The sequence below is a fragment of the Buteo buteo genome, chromosome Z (genome assembly GCF_964188355.1).
Source record: "Buteo buteo chromosome Z, bButBut1.hap1.1, whole genome shotgun sequence".
Classification (NCBI taxonomy): domain Eukaryota; kingdom Metazoa; phylum Chordata; class Aves; order Accipitriformes; family Accipitridae; genus Buteo; species Buteo buteo.
This window is the reverse complement of record NC_134204.1, coordinates 16314628-16332520: the sequence shown is the minus strand read 5'-3', so window position 1 is coordinate 16332520 and position 17893 is coordinate 16314628. Positions and strand designations below refer to the sequence as shown.

Sequence of the window (17893 nt, the reverse complement as noted above, 5' to 3'; positions counted from 1 at the left end):
GTTTAACCCACTTTGAATGAACAAAGTGCTCTTATTTTGGAGTAAGAGTGGCCCTACTTGCAATTCAAGACTAGCAAAATTTTCTGAATTGTCTCTAATTGGACACCATTTTCAAATGCAGGCAGTCTGTTTAGATATTTCACAGAAGTGTTAGGAAGAAGATACCCGTTCTGAGAAGTGGTGCCCTAGCCGTCATGCCAAATTCTACCTGTGCTCAGATAAATAAGCAGCCTGACAACCTCTGGGTATGTTGGAAGTGCCTCTCTGGAGTACCATGACCTTTCTGTCATTGCAGGTAATGGTGTGACAACACTGATATTCCAGTATCCAAATATCTCCATTCCACTTTGATGTTGTCCTGGTTTCAGCTGGGATAGAGTTAATTGTCTTCCTAGTAGCTGGTACGGTGCTATGTTTTGAGTTCAGTATGAGAGGAATGTTGGTAACACTGATGTTTTCAGTTGTTGCTAAGTAGTTTTTAGTCTAAAGTCTAGGATTTTTCAGCTTCTCATGCTCAGCCAGCGAGAAAGCTGGAGGAGCACAAGAAGTTGTCACAGGACAGAGCCAGGGCAGCTGACCCAAACTGGCCAGCGGGGTATTCCATACCATGGGACATCACATCTAGTGTATAAACTGGGGGGAGTGGGGGCAGGAATCGCCGCTCGGGGACTAATTGGGTGTCGATCTGCAGGTGGTGAGCAATTGCACTGCGCATCATTTGTACATTCCAATCCTTTTATTGTTACTGTTGTAATTTTATTAGTGCTATCATTATCATTATTAGTTTCTTCTTTTCTGTTCTATTAAACTGTTCTTATCTCAACCCACGAGTTTTACTTGTTTTCCTGATTTTGTCCCCCATCCCACTGCGGGGGGGGTGGAGTGAGTGAGCAGCTGCATAGTGCTTAGTTGCTGGCTGGGGTTAAACCACAACAGATGTGCACAAAAAGAAATCAAACTAGCAACATATAAATGCATAGAAATACCCAAGCAGCTTTTTCACGAGGAATACAGGGATGGACTTCAGGTATTTTACTGCATATCATGCCATAACTATTGAAATTCTGTGGATGCTGCTCAAATAGTCTAAGACCTTCCTTTCTCCCAGTGTATGCAATTCTGTGAGCTCAAATATGGGGTAAATTTATACACCTGGGATGTGATTAGGATTAGGAGAGGATTCCTGCCATATGGCTGCACCTCTGAGTGCAGAATCTCACGTGGGCTGCAGGCTCCAGATGAAGCACAGTTCTGCATTTTCTTCCATCCCTGACTTCAGCATCATCTGCTCAGCAAATCACAGGTCAGGCCAATGAAACTAATTCAGTGCACAGTATAACAGAGCAGAAAGGAAACTGCTCAGAGACTAGAGACACATGGAATATACCCCTGGGGGAAGGTAAGGCAGGAGCTGACTGCGAGTCTTGTGCTCAGCATGTGAGACTTGAAGGGATGACTCAGGTGTCAGTAGGGACACCCATAGATAACAGGCACTGTGGAAATATCAGTATTGGGGGTTTGGATGTTAGCCAGAATTTTCCATGATTGCTGATTTTGGGTGCCTAACATGAATCTTGTTGGTTACTGTGGCAGCAGTTTCCAAAGCCTTCTTTTAAGTTGGGTCCCTCAAACTATTTCACCCTCAGGCACACTCAGGCATACCAAGACACTCCTAAAAATCTTTACACCAATACTTCCTTTAACTTATTTAACTTTTGGTTTACTTCTAAATTATTAACTACTTGTGACTGGAACAAGTTATCAGAGAACTGCTAGGGGAAAAATGTCTCATTGTGTGTCTGTACACCAGCTGATTCATATCAACTCCCTCCCTGTGGTGAAAAGCAAGTTAGAAAACATAAATACTTGATAGAAGTTTTTGGGTTTTAGCAAGTTCAAAAGCAGTTCAAATGTGTCAGCTGAAAAGAAGGATATTGATACTGGCTCAGCAGCAATTCTTTTCAACAAAGGACTGAAAGATGCTTCAATTCAAGTGCATGATTCAGTCACATGTTGATTATACTCAGAGTTGCCCCTCATTTTATATGAATGTAGTGGTAATTAGGTAATTTGCTCTCAATAATTTATGTTTTTACAAAATCTAAGTATCTAATTTTGGAAAAACCATAAGATTTTAAAAATATTTTTGTTAATTAAACTTGTAATTTGCATTTATTGTCTTGCAAATAGCTTGTGCTTTTTAAAAGAAGGATAATGTGCAGCTGTATCAGTGCATCCTTATGCTACACTGTGCAAGGTTTGGACATGTGATGAATGAAGGTTATATTCTAAAAAGAGGATTCCCAAGTAACTTGATTACTTAAATCCTCAGGATTCAGTTTCATGACAAAATTTAAAATAATTTATTGCACAGAATGTAATGTATAGCACATATGCAGGTCAAATTTAAACTATTACTTTCATATGAATAAAAAAAAAAAAGGACATGTCTTTAAATCACCACAAAATTTAAGATGAAGCCGGCTGAATTTCAAAGGTAATTCACTGTGAATACTATCAGTCTTACAGGAGAAAGTTCTAAGCAACTGCTGTTTCTAGATTCGTTTAGGAAACTTGCATAAAACCCTTTCATAAAAGACAAGTTGGATTTGATTTGAAGTAGAGAAAAAGGTTTGGTTGTGTTCTTGGAGAGTAGCCCTTATACGTTCAGATTTGTGGAACATGTCTCCCCTGACACCAGGCTGTGGAATTGTCTTCATAATTCAAGTTTGTGGAGAAGATAAGAAAGATGCCACACAAAAATGATATCCCTTTATCAACAGAACACTATTGATTAAGAAATACAGCCCTCAGTCCCTCAGTCCCTCTCTACCTACCTCAGTTCCTTGATTGTCATTCCTAAGAACAAAGAAGAGTTTATTTTATTGTATCACTTTGCAGAGAGTAGTATTAAATAAATTAATGAATACAGCAGGTGTTTCTGGGTTGTCACCAGGATCATTTCACAATGCAACACTTTTCAGAGCTTGGTGAAATGTACTTCTGGGACAATATCAGCCTTTCATACCCACAGCTCCTGTCTCCCACCAGTTTGCCAAACTATGGAAGAATTTTCTTTGAGGCTCTAAAACTAGTATTGTTCAAATTTTTTGATGGAGCACATGGCTTGATTGATTTCAGACTTCAGGAAAAGACTGAATGCCCTTTTGGTCTCCCATCAGGTGACTGATTCTGCGTGCTGTCATGTGCAGGGCCAGTGTTCCCAGAGAGAGTAGGCTCCTTGTGCAAGGACTTCCAGAAATATTGCAAGTGTGCAATCAAGGGGCCAACAGGTGCTTCAGGAACCTCCAGATGTTGAGCAAAGACAAACGGAAAGTGCTGCATCTAGGAGGGAACACAGCACACGTCAGTGCAGGTCAGGGACTGACTGGTTTGGGAGCAGCTCTGCAAAAGGCACCTGAGCTCTTGGTGGACCAGTGAACCTGGATTCAGCAGTATGTCTGTGCAGTGATGAAGGCTAACCACATACTAGGCTACATTGAGGACAAGTGCTCATTTCTCTCTGTCCAGGATTTGTGGGTCTGAATCTGAAGCAGGGTGACCAGTTTTAAGCCTCCAGTATGTGAGATGTAAACCAGAGAGAATACAGCAAAGGGTCACTAAGACAGTTACGAGGCTGCAGCATCTGCTGAGGGACCTTGGCTAGTATTGCCCAGACTGGTACCTGCAAGCAGTCCCACAGCACAGACAAACAGGACTTTCTGCCTGACCATAGACCAGCTGTGACCTCCCTGCTGGGAAGGGCAGACTTAGCAAATGCCTTGCTGGAGGAGGAGTGAGCTAGCATGGGAGATAATCTAATCTCAATGGTTCTTAAATATACCCCTCTATCCGGATCCACAGTGTTTTGTTGTTTGCTCTGTCTCACCTGTTGAACATCCCTGCTGTACGCTTACCTACATTCTTCATCTGTAGTTTCATCCTCCTGAAGGAGCCAAGAGCAGCCTGTGTGCAAACATCCTCTGGCCTGAGATTTAAGTGCAAGCTCGAACTATAATATCACTTTCTGCAACTGGCTGAAGAATATTTCTTTACTCTTGTACATACGGAAAATAATTTATCCAGCACCACTGGTGCTAAGATGGCACAAAAGTCAAACTAAATCACAGACTAAAGCGTCAATCACCTTGCAATGACACCAGCGATTATTTCCGTACATCCTCCTAACAGCGACTCCAGCTATTCTCTTTAGCTGCAATACTCATCCTACCATACAAATCAATTTTAATACCCACCAGATTAAAAGAAGAGGCAGCATATCCCACGTCTATAAGCCTTTGAAAAACACGCTGATTTTCTCATAGGCTTTTCTATAAGTGCATCTGCTTGCTGCCATATCTGAGAAGGGAGTAAAATTGATTACTCGACGCAGTTTGGGCAAAGGGTGTAGGGACGCTGCCTGGCCCGCGTCAGCGGCTGATGCGGATCAGCAGTGCCATCCAGTGGGGCACGCAGGGAGGCACAACTCCCCTCCGAAGCTCTGGGGCAGCGAAGGGTGGGCGCCTCCTGCCGCTCCCGCCCGCAGCCGCGGTGACCACCCAGGGCCGCTCCGTTGGAGGAAACTGCGAGACCCCCAGCGAGCTGCGGGGACGCTGCCAGGGCGCTGCCTCTGTGTGCTGGCAGGTACCCTCACGTACTGCTCTGGAGCTGGCAGCAGGCTTTTTTGCTCTTCCAAGCTTCAGAGACTTGAAAATTACCACCCCCGCAGCTGCTTTCTTTTTGGGAGAGCTGCTCAGGGGAAGAAGCCTCAGTAACTGAGTTTTCTCCTAAATCACATGTATTGTCATGTTAACCTTTTACTTTTATTTTGTGACCACTGTTTAGATAAACATCCTGCCTCAGTGGGCAGGAAAATCATTTTCTTTTGAACATTGTTAGAATCCTTAATCCCAAGGAGAGCAAGATTTCTGGGATCCAGATCCTGATTTTATTTCTCACAAACCCATCACAGTTGCATTTGCTGTGGTAAATACAAAACCAAACAGATTTTTTTAAAAAAATTAATATTAGAAAGTTTTAAAATACATTTTAGTGACATTCTAATATTCCATATCTAACTCACTTTGAATTCGTAAATTTAAGTCCAAAGCTTAATTGACTTACTATGCTGCTAAACACAGCAGACTCGGGAATTTATATAGTAGGAAGTTTTAGGTGAAACCTAAAAGGTAGTGCTCAATGAAATCCACAGTGCATCTCTGCAACTATTCGGCATATGAATTCTCAACATGCTGGTTGCCTGTTCCATAGCATACCTCTGTGCATCTAAGCTGTTCTCTCACACACTCATCTTCCTTGCCTGTATCAATCCACCACAGTACTCAATCACACAAGCCACCCCACCACCAGCTCTGTGATTCCTGTAATGCTGGAGCTCTGTGACTGCACAGACTTATAATTCCCACTCTTTGTTTCCTAGCCTGCATCCTTAAAACTCGTGATCCTTAATTCTTTAAGTTATCCTATCTTTAAGTTAATATAGCTGATGTTCTTTAAGAAAAATTATATTCCCTACATTATCTTGACCCTTTAAAATGTCAGTGAATTAATACCTGTTAATTAAACAGATAACATACAATAACATTGTTCATTAATGACTAATGACGACACGATGATTTATCTGTTATGACAGCATGACTGCAGACGCTGTATGTGCGCATGCCCATGTGCATGCAAGCGGAGGAGCTTAACACACACAGAGAGACTAAATATCATTCTTTAAAAAATAATTTATTCCTTATGAAGAAAGCAGAATGAGGATCTCACATAAAAATGTATTTGTAGTAGCTAACATAGCAACAGGTTGCTACATTCAACCCTCTACAGATATATCATTACGGGATTATTATGACTAGCAGGAAGGTCACATACACACAGTCACAAAGTGTGGAATTTTCCCCCAAATACTCCTAAATCTTTTGTGTCTTCTCTATTTTAAAGGGCAAAGCACACACACCCTATTAAAAAAAAGAAAGGATAAAACACAGAATTATCATGGTATAGCTTCCCATTGGTCTCCCCTTGAAACTCCCATAGGTCCTGATTAGAAGACATACAAAAATGTCTAGAAGCTGAGTTAATTGTGCCTAAAGATGAAAAAAAACCCAACCAAAACAAAAACCCAACACTTCCTGTGTCTGTCCTAGTTCATTAAAAAATAAGAAAATTCTCAAACGGAATGTTTCTGACATAGCTGTGTTGAGCATCAGACACACATACCAGACTGAAGGCAGTTACAGCTGAATATGCACCATGTCATCATTTATCTAGGTACCAAGAAAAAATTGTGAGACTATTGCATTTCCATGGAGAGAGAGAGGGAAAAAACAAAACAAAACAAAAAGAACAAAGCAAATACAGGCACAGGCAAGAAATCCAAGGGAAGTTTCTGAACATTCATCCAATAATTAAAAAACATCAAAAAGGTGGAAGACTAGGACTATCCCAAATGACATCAATATGGAAAATGCAATTCCAGCTCTGAAATGTTGTTTCCCTTTTTATAAAAATATTTGCAACTGTGTAGAAAATTTCAAGCCAAGTACATTTCACATCTACAAATGGCCACAACTATTTGAGTAACTGATAGGTCCTGTGTATTTGATAAATGTCCTGGAGTACTAATGATTCAACATTTATTCATAACATCAGAGATATGTCCAGTTCAAGCTAATAATTTCACTGCAACAGAAAGCAGAAGATGCTGAAGTCTTATGTGGTTGTTTAATAAATAAGATGACAAACAATAAACAACCAATTCATATATGGTAGTTTGTTTGTTTGCTTCTGAGAATTTTGGTCTGGGCCAACAATTCTCCAGCAGGTGCTATTTCTTGTCTAGGCATTGTTTCTGGAAAAAAATACAGGAGAATTCACTCTTTTGAAGGGATACTGTCTTTCTGTCAACTTACTACTGTACAATGTATAGTATATTTTCTTTGGTTGGGAACCATCATCGTCAAGATCAAATATACCTACTAAATGGGTGCTGATAAACCAACCTAGTGTTACGTACATTTACAGAAGACATTAGATTACCAGATATACTGAGAAAAAATTGCACCCTAAGGCCCCTGCTTAAAAGACAGAAAAAAACCAAACCACCCAGATTGCCCCCCCCAAATCACTTCTTCATCAGCTGCTGGAATCCAGGCAATCCTGCTTGTACTTCTAATTCAGGACTACAGTTGGAAGAATGTTAATTATTAAAGTACATGCACCGAAATATACGCAGGTTTGCCTTTTAAATCTCCCTTCTGACAGTGCTTTGCCAGGACAAGATTCTTACTTTGTCTGAACTGCAAAACACCAAAGTCTCCATACAGTAAAACAATGTGCAGTTCCATTACTGTGCATTTTTACAATTTGCTTCTTCCAGGAGCCACTCAATTCCATTTAGCAATCCAGCTAAAGTTGCAGCTACAGTGTCCTGCACCTGTAAAAATAAAAAAGCTAATGTATTAGAGATAACAGGTAACAGGATCTAACGGCGTTTTAGCATCACTCCATGTCTATCCTTCAAGTCAGAAATACTCACATCAAATTTAAATTTTTATCACTGCCTTAAAGGTCCCTTAGACAAAAAAGACTTCTTAAGAGTAAGGTACAAAAAGAAAACACTACTCTACAAAATGACTTATAAGACCCGTTAGGAGAGCCTTGCATTCTTGGTATCAAGGTGAATTTTATTTCAGTTGTTCCATCAGCTACTCTGGAACATTATACTTACTTTATGGATGAGAATCTACTTGAGAATTCTTCTCATAACTCTTAAAGCAAAAATGCTGCTAGCTTTAGAATTCAATGCACATTATTAATTCTCAGGTTTTGTAACGTATTATGAAGTGGTTATTATAAATGGTAAGTTTTTAAAAAAGCCTGTAAACATTTTCCTTATGAAAACAAAAGAAATATCTGAAATCAGGATTTTGTTTTTTTCTGATTGTTATTCTTCAGCCACACAACATCACCAAAAATAGATTATGTGTGGCTGAGCCATATTGATAAATACTGTGTTTGACAAGCATAAAAGAACAGGTTCCGGACCTCACATGCTAGGTAAAAATCTGATTTGTCAAAAACTCTATAATCACGTCAAGAAAGCAACAATTAACAGTCTCCTGAAAATGGCAGAAAAAATCCACCTTGTGTCCAAGGCCTTGGGTAGTCCTCAGGAAATTTAGATTTAAATTAACTGAAGCTTCCTTACTCCCTTTGAAACCAACATTTTGTCATTCCTTACATTCTGGCTCCATCTGAAGTTTGTCATGTGTTCCTGGGCAAGCCACTTAGCTCCCCTATGTTCAGATAGGCTAATGCTTCATCTTAAAGGACCAGAGAAACTCAATGCTTCACCTAAGTGGAGAGCTCATGTACTAGTGTTGAAAGGTGCACTTGCTTAGGTGGGTACAGTTCAGAAACTACCATAAGCCTAAACTAAATTTAAGCCACAGAGAAATAGAAAATAAAAGGTTTAAAAGCAAGTACCATCCAGGGCTGATGTAGCAGATTTAGTTGCAACTGATGTGCCATGTAAACACACGGAATTCTTTTCACACCAATGTGAGAGACACAAGACAAAACTAGCAGAGGTCTGTTCGGAGGCCCAAGAGCTGGATCAATCATTGCCAAAATACGAGCCAGTTCCTCTTGACGATCATGGTCTAAGAAACAATTTTTAATATATGAGTATTAAATATATGCAAATTCCAAGGATAACTTTTTTTTTTTAAACTTTTCAAATATTTAAGATATCAGAGGTGAGGAAACAAGAGAGCTGGAAGGGAAATGGCCAGATTATGTAGTTCTGCTTATCCCAAGGCTGGATCGTTCACATTCATGTCACGCAGATGTTCATGTCACACTTAGATGTTATTTAAAGATCTCCATCGATTCTACAGGCAGCCTATTCCAGTCCTTAACACCACAGTGTTTTCCAAGTACCTTGCAAAGGTCAAAATTGCAGCAAGCCATTAAGAAATATTCACCCCCCGTACAGTCAGCAGCCCTTCCCTACTGATGGTACTTTTCTCCTTAGTATATCCCTTCACATTTTTTTTTACTCTCTTCTTTTCTGAGCTAACCCTTTCCCTCCATTTAAAGTTCATAAATGTAAAGACAATTACCATAATAGCTATTTGGATTATCCTCTTACAGGACTATCCTGATTGGCACTCTTTGCATCTTTTACTGCAGTTTTCCTGGAGAAGGTTCTGTTTCCAGGCTCTTACACCACCACAAGAGGCATTTCAGGCTGTTTCTCCTAACCACGGCCAGGGGTATTTTTTGGTTTGGAGTTTTTGGCTTTTTTTCAATCCAGATCATTTCCCACACGTAGCTTAGATAGAAACCATATCAGTATCTGCCATAAATGAAAGAAGGGGCCAGAACCCCTCACAGGGAAATGTGGGAGAGTGTCTAGGATAGGGGACCTCTTCAACTGGATAAGCCATGAAGAAATAGCACTAATGAAGCAGATTTTGAAAGAATCAGAAAATGGATTTTGATGTCTTGCATATTCTTTGCAATCTTTTATGACATTCTAATCATTCACAAAATATGAATAAATAAAATAAAGAGAAACCCCTTACTTTTATGAGCTTCTGCATTAGCAACATAAATGAATCCATCAACTACTTCGCACACCTTTTTCACTTGAGCTATTACACTGTAGTGCACGGCTTGCTGATTCCCTACTACACTGTTCTCTTGGTAGAACATCTTATTCACAGCAACGGCTTGCTCTGCCCTTGCTCTCCTCCTTTCCACACTGAAAGATATTTCAATATTTCAGTAGTCAGGTTAATTGACAATGCAAAAACTCAATTTTGAGAGTCTAGGCAGCACAGGAAAGGGACAGGAAAAAGGCCTGAGCCAGCAAAACAGTTTCTTTTCTCCCTGCCTCCTCCCATCCCTCCCCTCCCCTTCTTTTCTAGTGTGCATACACAGACGGTTAGCAATCTGCAAGGTGCATATGAAAATACAGGATGAGTTTATATAGTGTTTTAAAAAGGCATCAATCAAGGTATCAAGAGGGACAGACGCATCTGTTATGCATTTGTCATACACATTTGGCATGTATAAGGTTTGGAAAAGGTTTATTGCTTACATGTGAAAATTTAGCAGTTTGAGAAGGAAGGAAAGAAGGAAAAAGTGAAGATATGCATTGAAGCTTCAGTTTATAAGGGATATCCATGCATGTGAATGCACACATAAAAATCACATGACAAAAACACGGGGAAAAGTATGAAATAACGGAGAAACTGTGCTTTTTTTTTTTTGGTGGAGAACAAATCTTACCTGGTGGTTGAATACAATGTCAGAATATTGAATTTTTGATTGTTGCTAAACTGAAAACTGACTCCTGATCCAATTCCTAAAGGGAAAAAAATGAATATATGAGATTACTGCTATTTGGTTACTGAATACAACCAAGTGGTAGGCTGAAAATTCCAGTGGTGCTATAAAATGGATACATCCAAGCCTAGGAGTTGCTGTTAGGGCAGCATATTTACTATTTTATGATGAAATTTTATACATGCTCTAATTGATCAGTCTATTAATTTAATTGAAATCAATTCAATAGTATTAAAAGAAAACAAGGAGGCAATTCCATGTTTCTGATACTTAGACTTGAACCTAGAAACCAAAGCCAGAGAGGAGCTAGACTTGTGTTTATTAGCTGAAACTGGCATAGCAAAGGCTCTAGTCTGTTTATGATAAGCTGCATTGAAAATGACATGAGGAAAAAAAAAGGTAACACTACTAAGAAATCATATTTTCACACTTTCTATAAATACGATTTACTTATTCTAATTCTGCTGTGCTGAAGTGAACTTTACTTAAAAAGTAATAGGCTTTTGCCTTTGGTTTGGACTGAAGTGAATTTACAGATGTTAAAACGTGTGGTTTTAAACTTTGAAAAAAATCCTTCACCTGCTCCTGTAACTCTTCTAAATGAAATTTACACCATTTGACACAGGACTGAATCATACAAAGGATCAGTCTTGACTTCCTGTATAAAAATACAAGTGTGTTTTTGACCATTTTCTGCAAGCAGTATCTAAAGAAAGTTTTGTGTTTATCCATTACAACAGCAGGTGTGATGTGGAATTTAGGTTCAAAACAGAAGTACAAGGAGCAAAATGATCCCTGTGACATTGTGCAAATTTAAGCATAAATTCACTGCAGCTATAATTTTATCGCAAATGTTTATTATATTTATCCTTCAGAATAAACACAAAGAGAAACTTTTTTTTTTACCATTATGCTATTGAGTTTCAAGGAGAGAAAAAACCATCCCTTTTCTCCATTTCTCCGCCAATGTTTTTTGTGTTACATCTATTTATGAAATAAAAAAGTAAAAAACCAAAACCAGCATTACCATGAATTTGTCTTTGAGGTAAGCCAGCTACCAGCAGAACTTCTGGGCATGTCATCATCTTTTGCACTAAAGAGTCATCCAGCTCTTCCAAACCTGGCCCAAACATAGCAAAGCGAGGTTCTGCCTGAGTGACCAGCGATTGCAAAAAGGAAGTCACAGCCCCATACCGGGGACGACTTGATTTCAAACTTCTTCTACTCTGAGGACAGCTTTTTTTATATCTGTGTAAAATAGATGCAACTAGAAATTAAAATACAAAAGAGGTATTAATCAAACAACATAAATTGATTTAGGTCCCACGCTTCTCATGCTTCGTTACCGGTACAACTCAAGCACTGGTAAAAATGATGACGTTCCCATACTGGTAGTTTCAAGCACCAGTACAAAGCAGGTAAAGGCATCAGTCCTTTCGAAGTCCAAATATTGACTTTTTGGACCTATGTATCTTTTAGTTTACTTTAAAAAATAAAATAACAAAATCCCCCACCCTCACTGAACACACAATATTGGTAAAATAACATCAAAGCTCATGAGTCACACACAATATAAAAAATACGAGACTTATGAGTGCATTTCAAACCTTAATTTGACTGCTTTTGTGTTTATGAACTATGAAACAGGTAACTCCACCTGAAAAGGAGCATTTCCCCTGTAGGCACAGAGAATGCGTATTGTGAAAGGAGACAGGTGTTTGCAAGCTTATGTGCTCATCTGATGCAGAAGCTGGAAGGCATGAAAAGACGTTGGTAATCAAGGGAAAGAATTAAGTCATAGAAGTGACACACATCCTAGAGAGGCAGCTTCAGTCTTTGCTTCTGTGGTCACCGTAGGCTGCTGCTGGACAAATCACTTCAAGGCAACATTAAATGTGTGTTCCTCTACACCCAAACTGAGATGCTTCAGTTGAGATCAGCAAAAGCAGCACGTGCTCCCAGGCACAATGAAGATTAGTGACAGGTGTTTTCAAACAGGTGATGCTCTGAAGTATTCAGACCTAAAGAGACTGAAATCCGTGTTCAAAACCAGTAGCTATTTTGCACTTCAAATTCTGGGCATGTCTTTCCCCATCTGTAAAGTGTGGATGAAGGGCACAGAGATTGCAGAGGTTTAGTGCACGTGTAGTGAAACAACAGCTTCATGAAACCACCTTTGGAAAATTTAAATGCAAATTAAAAAAAAGATAGTTACTCCAAATTAATTTAGGGAATTGAATGAAGTTCAAAAAACCCCCACAGAATAATCTGCGTGTCTTAAGCATTCTTCTCAGTCACTCAAACTCATTATGAGTGCTGCTATGCTTTTCAACTATACTAGCTGAAACACGTGTCTTTTCTTAATGGCATTTGACCATCAGAGCTAAAGCAATACTGCTTGTATTCTGTGCACATTCAAAAAAAACCCTTTTTTTTTTTCCTTAGGTCTTCCAGGTAAGATGAAAAAAATGAAAATTCATTCCACTGCTATAGTTGAAGACTTCTTAGTACTTTTATTAAAATAAGAAATCATGTGTCATCGTACTGAGAGCAAAGAACACATTTTTATCAACAGTATGCACAGGTGCCAAGATGACTGTACTTCTGTGGCATAGCAGACACGCAGTTCACAAAAAGCTTTCATTTTTTTACAACATTAGCTTTGTCTTCTCTCCAACATTTTACATTCTTGTTGAATTCCAACCAGAAAGAGCTGACAAAACCGTCAAACAACAGGAAATTGTGTTTCCAAAATAAAACAATGGATTTGAGACACATCAGAATTTAAGCAGCAGCTTACAGCACAGCTTTACTGCTGTAAACAAGAAACACGCCCGTGCGGTGCACATGCCTGCTGTGGAGAGAGTGTAAGTCGTGTAAGAGAGTATGAAGGTACTTACATTGCCATGTAATCATACAGCGCATTATCGCTGACCTCTGAAAAGGCTTTATTAAAAATGTCCCCATCTGGGAGAGATTTCCAATCAACAGATGTCCAGAAGGGGAGATCCCTCAGGAGAAAATACCTCCACAACAACGGATCCTGCACAGCCGCCCTCCAATAACAACTCGTGCTTCCCAAATGGCACAAATCTTGGGGCGAGAGGAAGGACATGATGTTCAGCTGCACGTCGATCTGAAAACCGTCGAGAGCAGCCGTTTAGCGACTCGGGAATTAAGCAGTGAAGATGCAAGAGGTGGGATGCTGAGCTTCTCCCCCCCACCACACCCCCCCTCGGTAGCCACCCTGACCGGGCTCCACTCACCGGCAGCGCCTGCAGGGCGCTCACCTCCTGCGGGAGCGTTGGACGCGGGGGACCCGCGAACGCGGCGGTACCGCCGCGTTCGCGGGTCCCCCGCGTCCAACGCTCCCGGAGGACGCGGAGCCGACCCCTCACGGCAGCCTCCAAACCGCCCCGTTCCTCCGCTCCGCCGGCCGCCATGAAGCTCCGAAGCCCCGCGGCCCCACGGAGCTACTGCGGCGGCGCGGGTGGGCGAGGCGGGGCGGAGGACGCGCAGTCCTTCTTTCCCCAGCGTGGCGGGGGCGGGGGTGACCGTAGTCGTTGGAGCTGTACCACGGGAGTTCTTTGAATGCACGTTTTTAATGTAAGAGTTGCATACATTTTGAGAAGAAGAACGGTCAGACACTGAAGCAGAGACCAGCTTCCCCACGCGTGCTTTGCAGACACAAGGTTTCCTCCAGCACAGCTCAAGCAGCGGGTTTTAGCTGTGGGATGTCGCGAAGTCACGCAACATTTCCTTTGCTGTGGTTGTGTTCCACCCGCGGCCTCTTAAAGGCCCCTCGCAGGCAGCCACATACTTCATTAACATGTTTTTGCCCGTTTCTCGGAAATCCAGCGGCACGCTCTGTGATCTGCAGCCCAGGTCACTGTTAGAGATGGCACCTATCGTCTCAAGGCTTTCCTGCCTCCCTTCTCCACACAGTCGCAGTCCCCAGTAGCACATTTCTCCACTGTACATCATTGCCAGTAAGTGAGTGTCACTAAATATACCTGCAAAGATAATTTAGATCAAGTACTTTATTGTTCTGTAATAAGCAAGTATACAGCTTGTTAACTTAAAAATTATTTGTTTCAGTAACAGTGGGGAACAAAAAAAATCCAAAAAGGCAGTATAAGCCTATTAAAGAGGTACACCAAAAAACCCCAAATTTTAACCATGAGATGACTGACACTGCCCAGAAGAGAACCTGGACCAAGGCCTTGCTGATTTCTCTATCTGTTTTGCCCCTCCATAATGCTAAAATCTTAAAGATTGCCATATAAATATAATTGTGGTAATTGTGTTTGCCTATTTATCTTAGAGAATTTCAGTGTTCTTTACAATGCATTAAGCGCAGGCATGATTACGCATATTTATTTTTGAATACTTCTACACCTGGCACAACTTAAGCCTCAAAGAAGATGCTGTTTGAGCATCATCTTAACACAGGCTAACCAGCAGCAGCTTTAGTATTTGAATAGAAAGCAACGTACATGTACAGGGTCATGGAAGAACAAATCCTGCTAAATAAATCTTTAACAAATCAGTTACTGAACTTGGCTCTGCATTGTGGAGCTGAATTGGAGCAGCACCACTTTCAGATGAAATTAAGCAAGAAGGTGCTCCATCCCCCCACAGCCAGAGCTGAGCTAGTTTGGAGTGTGTACAACGTGGACATCATGTTCTCAGCACCAGCTGTTTTACCTTACAGATCCCCCCCTGCTGCATCACCCTACCTGCATCACACTGATGCAGTCTCAGATCCTCATGGAAATGTACTACAGTAATGCAACCTACATGAAGTGGAGACAGAATAAAAGTTTGCCAAATCTAACCAATTCTGCATGTACTTTCTACCTGTGTGAAGTCAGTAATTCTGTGTTCCTATCTGCGTTCTCCTAGGTCTAAACAGGAAGACCAACATGGGAACATCCAGCATCCTCTGCAGTCATATTTATGCTTTCAACATTTGTCAACTGACACCTGGATGTTTATAAAACACACATACTGTGCACGAAACACCCATTGCCTCAGTTCACTTTCCCCCAGTGCACCCAAAAACACAGAGAAAATGAGTACTGACACCTCCTAAAATCCATGAGTCAAAAGGAGGGGAGGGGAGAGCACTGCTGCCTGCTTATCTTTCCTATCTATTATTTTTTTTGTTCTAAAAAGTGACAGTTTTTTAATACAAATGCGGTCAAACAACAAAAATATGCAATAAAGCATTTCATAAGGTAGAGCAGTTGCTACGAGGAGCAGGATGTAGGGGTTTTGGAAGTTTGTTTTTGTCTGGGTTTTTTTTACCTTCACTGAGTAATTTAGCTGTGTCTTTATCTTGAAGTGAGACATCTTCATTTAGCTGAAGAGGGCATCTAAAGCTAAGCATCTTCATCAAGTAGTGAACTCCATCATTAAGACACTGAGTACAATTAAAAAACGAGGAGGAAAAAAAAAACCTTTTAGATATGTTCTCATTAATTTAATGATCGCCAGAAATACTTCCCGCTATGAATTCCCCACAACCCTATTTAAAAGGAAAAAAACCCAAGAAGCTGTACTTCATAAACAAAGAGTCAAACTTTAAAAGTGTATTCACATGCTCATATAACTTTTAAATCTCCTTTACCTTTTTAAATATGGCAATGTTTTCTTGTAGCCATTCAGTCCTTTCTTTTGCCGTATGACAATGCATATAAAGCAGGGCTCCTTTTCTCCAGTAAAGACATTCTAACAACTCTGCACCAAGGATGTTGACGGGCTGAAATAAAAATCCAACAAACTAGGATAACCCAAAAGTAAACCATCTTAACTACTCATATACACACAAACTGTGTTATATTCAGTCTCTTAACTTTACAGGCTCTACTTAACAGTCACACATACAAGCGTAATGCTTTGGATTTAAACTGCCAAAAGCACATGGAATCATGAAATGTTAGCAAGAAAAACTCTGAACACACAAGTTATTTGAAAAAAATACTTTCAGGAATCGCTATTTAAATACAAGTAAGACTTGAAAGTTTTTCAAAAGATCTTAAATTCTGCCCATCAAAAATACAAATACTACTGCCCTATTTCAGATTTATTTTTAAATAATGAAATAATTAATTCTCTGGCTGAATAACGTTAGTACTCACTTCTTCATTTATGCTGCACTCCCTCACTAGGTCTTCTGGTTCTGAAAGAACAGAAATAAGTTCTTTAACTTTTTGCAGGGCAGATTCTTCTGGGAAATCTTCATCCACAAGCTGGTTTTCCTCAGAATACGTAATGTCTAAGACAGCCTACGAAAGCAAGAAGATACACAACATAAAAATGCTACCAGCAAAATAATCAAATGGTGGTGTGCAGTAAGATACAAACTTGTTGCAGCTTATGAAACACGACAATTTTAAGGTAATTTTTAACATTTAGTTTACAAAAGCTGCAAGTTAAAAGTACTGCAAGATTGCTGACAGTGAACGTAAACTCAAACCCCTTTCTTTCCCTGCAGTACCAGCACAATCATTGTTGACTTCGAGTTACCTAATCCAGGCAAAAGCAGCCCTGCACTTCGTCGATGTTGACCGCACACACCAAGTAAGAGGGACTGCCTCTCTGCTGTACCCCCTTTCCTACACCCAGCCATCTCCCATACCCTACACAGTAGATTTTATTGAGTGGGAGCTCTTAAGGCTTTAAATATACTACCTGCGTATAGAGCTGCAAAAGCGTGGAAGGATGTTCTTTCCCTTCGTTACAGAGGTCCTTCAATTTGTCCAGAGTAGCAGAGCCCTTTGCTAAGAAGGTATCTGAAGGAAGAATACAACGCTTCCTTAGCAGTGAAAAGCACTCGGCAAGAGCCTTGCTGACTCTCCCTTTTCCCTTCACACGGTTTTATCCATCCTTGCAGCGCCTACAAGAGCACGTCAACAGGCCCGCTCTCCTGGGAGACGACACCTTTCTCGACTAAATTAAGGACATTCACGGTTACGGCCCGGTGTCTCAAAACCGACGCCACACACTCCACTTGCAAAATGTCACACACCAACAGCACGACTCGCTAACGCCCAGGTACACGTTTTAGGCCCCGGCCGCCCCGCTCCACGGGAAACCCTGCGGGCGGAGCCTCCGCACGGAGGCCGGGGCCGGCACCGGCCGCGCCGCTCCTGGGGCGAGTCTGTTTTTGGGAGGCGGGAGAAGCCGAGGCCCCAGCAGCGGCCCCGCAGCCGGGGGCAGCAGAGGGCGGAGCGGGCCCGCGGGAACGCCGGGCAGGGCCCGTCCCCGTCCCCTCCCTCCTGCGGCCTCTCACCGTCGCCGCCCGCTCCCCTGGGCGCCGCCAGCCGCCGGCCCAGCGCCGCCAGCCGCGGCCGCAGCGCGGACACCGCGCCCGCGGACACCGCGCCCCCCGCCTCGGCGACCCCCGCCTGCGCCATCGCCCGCCAGCCGCGCCCCGCTACGCTCGACGCGGCGGCGCTGCGCGGCGGCCGCCAGGCCGGGCCAGCCCGCGGCGCCGGCCGGTGGGGCGGAG

At 41.6% G+C, this 17893-nt stretch overlaps 2 protein-coding genes across 2 annotated transcripts; both read right to left on the bottom strand.

Moving 5' to 3' along the window:
• Nucleotides 1-5567: 5567 nt before the first annotated feature.
• FBXO4 (F-box protein 4) lies at nucleotides 5568-14000 on the bottom strand. The gene is given in 9 exon segments (XM_075019835.1): nucleotides 5568-7456; nucleotides 8509-8684; nucleotides 9612-9790; nucleotides 10321-10396; nucleotides 11405-11625; nucleotides 13278-13513; nucleotides 13644-13820; nucleotides 13822-13913; nucleotides 13916-14000. Coding segments are annotated over 9 exon segments (1332 nt in total). The 3' UTR covers nucleotides 5568-7366.
• Nucleotides 13941-17893, bottom strand: RIMOC1 (RAB7A interacting MON1-CCZ1 complex subunit 1). The gene is made up of 6 exons (XM_075019837.1): nucleotides 17675-17893; nucleotides 17074-17174; nucleotides 16521-16667; nucleotides 16010-16141; nucleotides 15688-15802; nucleotides 13941-14390 (listed from the first exon to the last, which is right to left on the bottom strand). The coding sequence occupies exons 1-6, from the start codon at nucleotides 17796-17798 to the stop codon at nucleotides 14101-14103; spliced, it is 909 nt and encodes a 302-aa protein (XP_074875938.1). The 5' UTR covers nucleotides 17799-17893; the 3' UTR covers nucleotides 13941-14100.

Coding starts and splice junctions, on each gene's coding strand:
- RIMOC1 (XM_075019837.1), bottom strand. CDS start 17,798: ATGGCGCAGGCGGGGGTCGCCGAGGCGGGGGGCGCGGTGTCCGCGGGC. Junction 16,668..17,073: donor TTTTGCAGCTCTATACGCAG/GTAGTATATTTA, acceptor TTGCTTTCGTAG/GCTGTCTTAGACATTACGTA. Junction 15,803..16,009: donor ACATTGCCATATTTAAAAAG/GTAAAGGAGATT, acceptor AATTGTACTCAG/TGTCTTAATGATGGAGTTCA.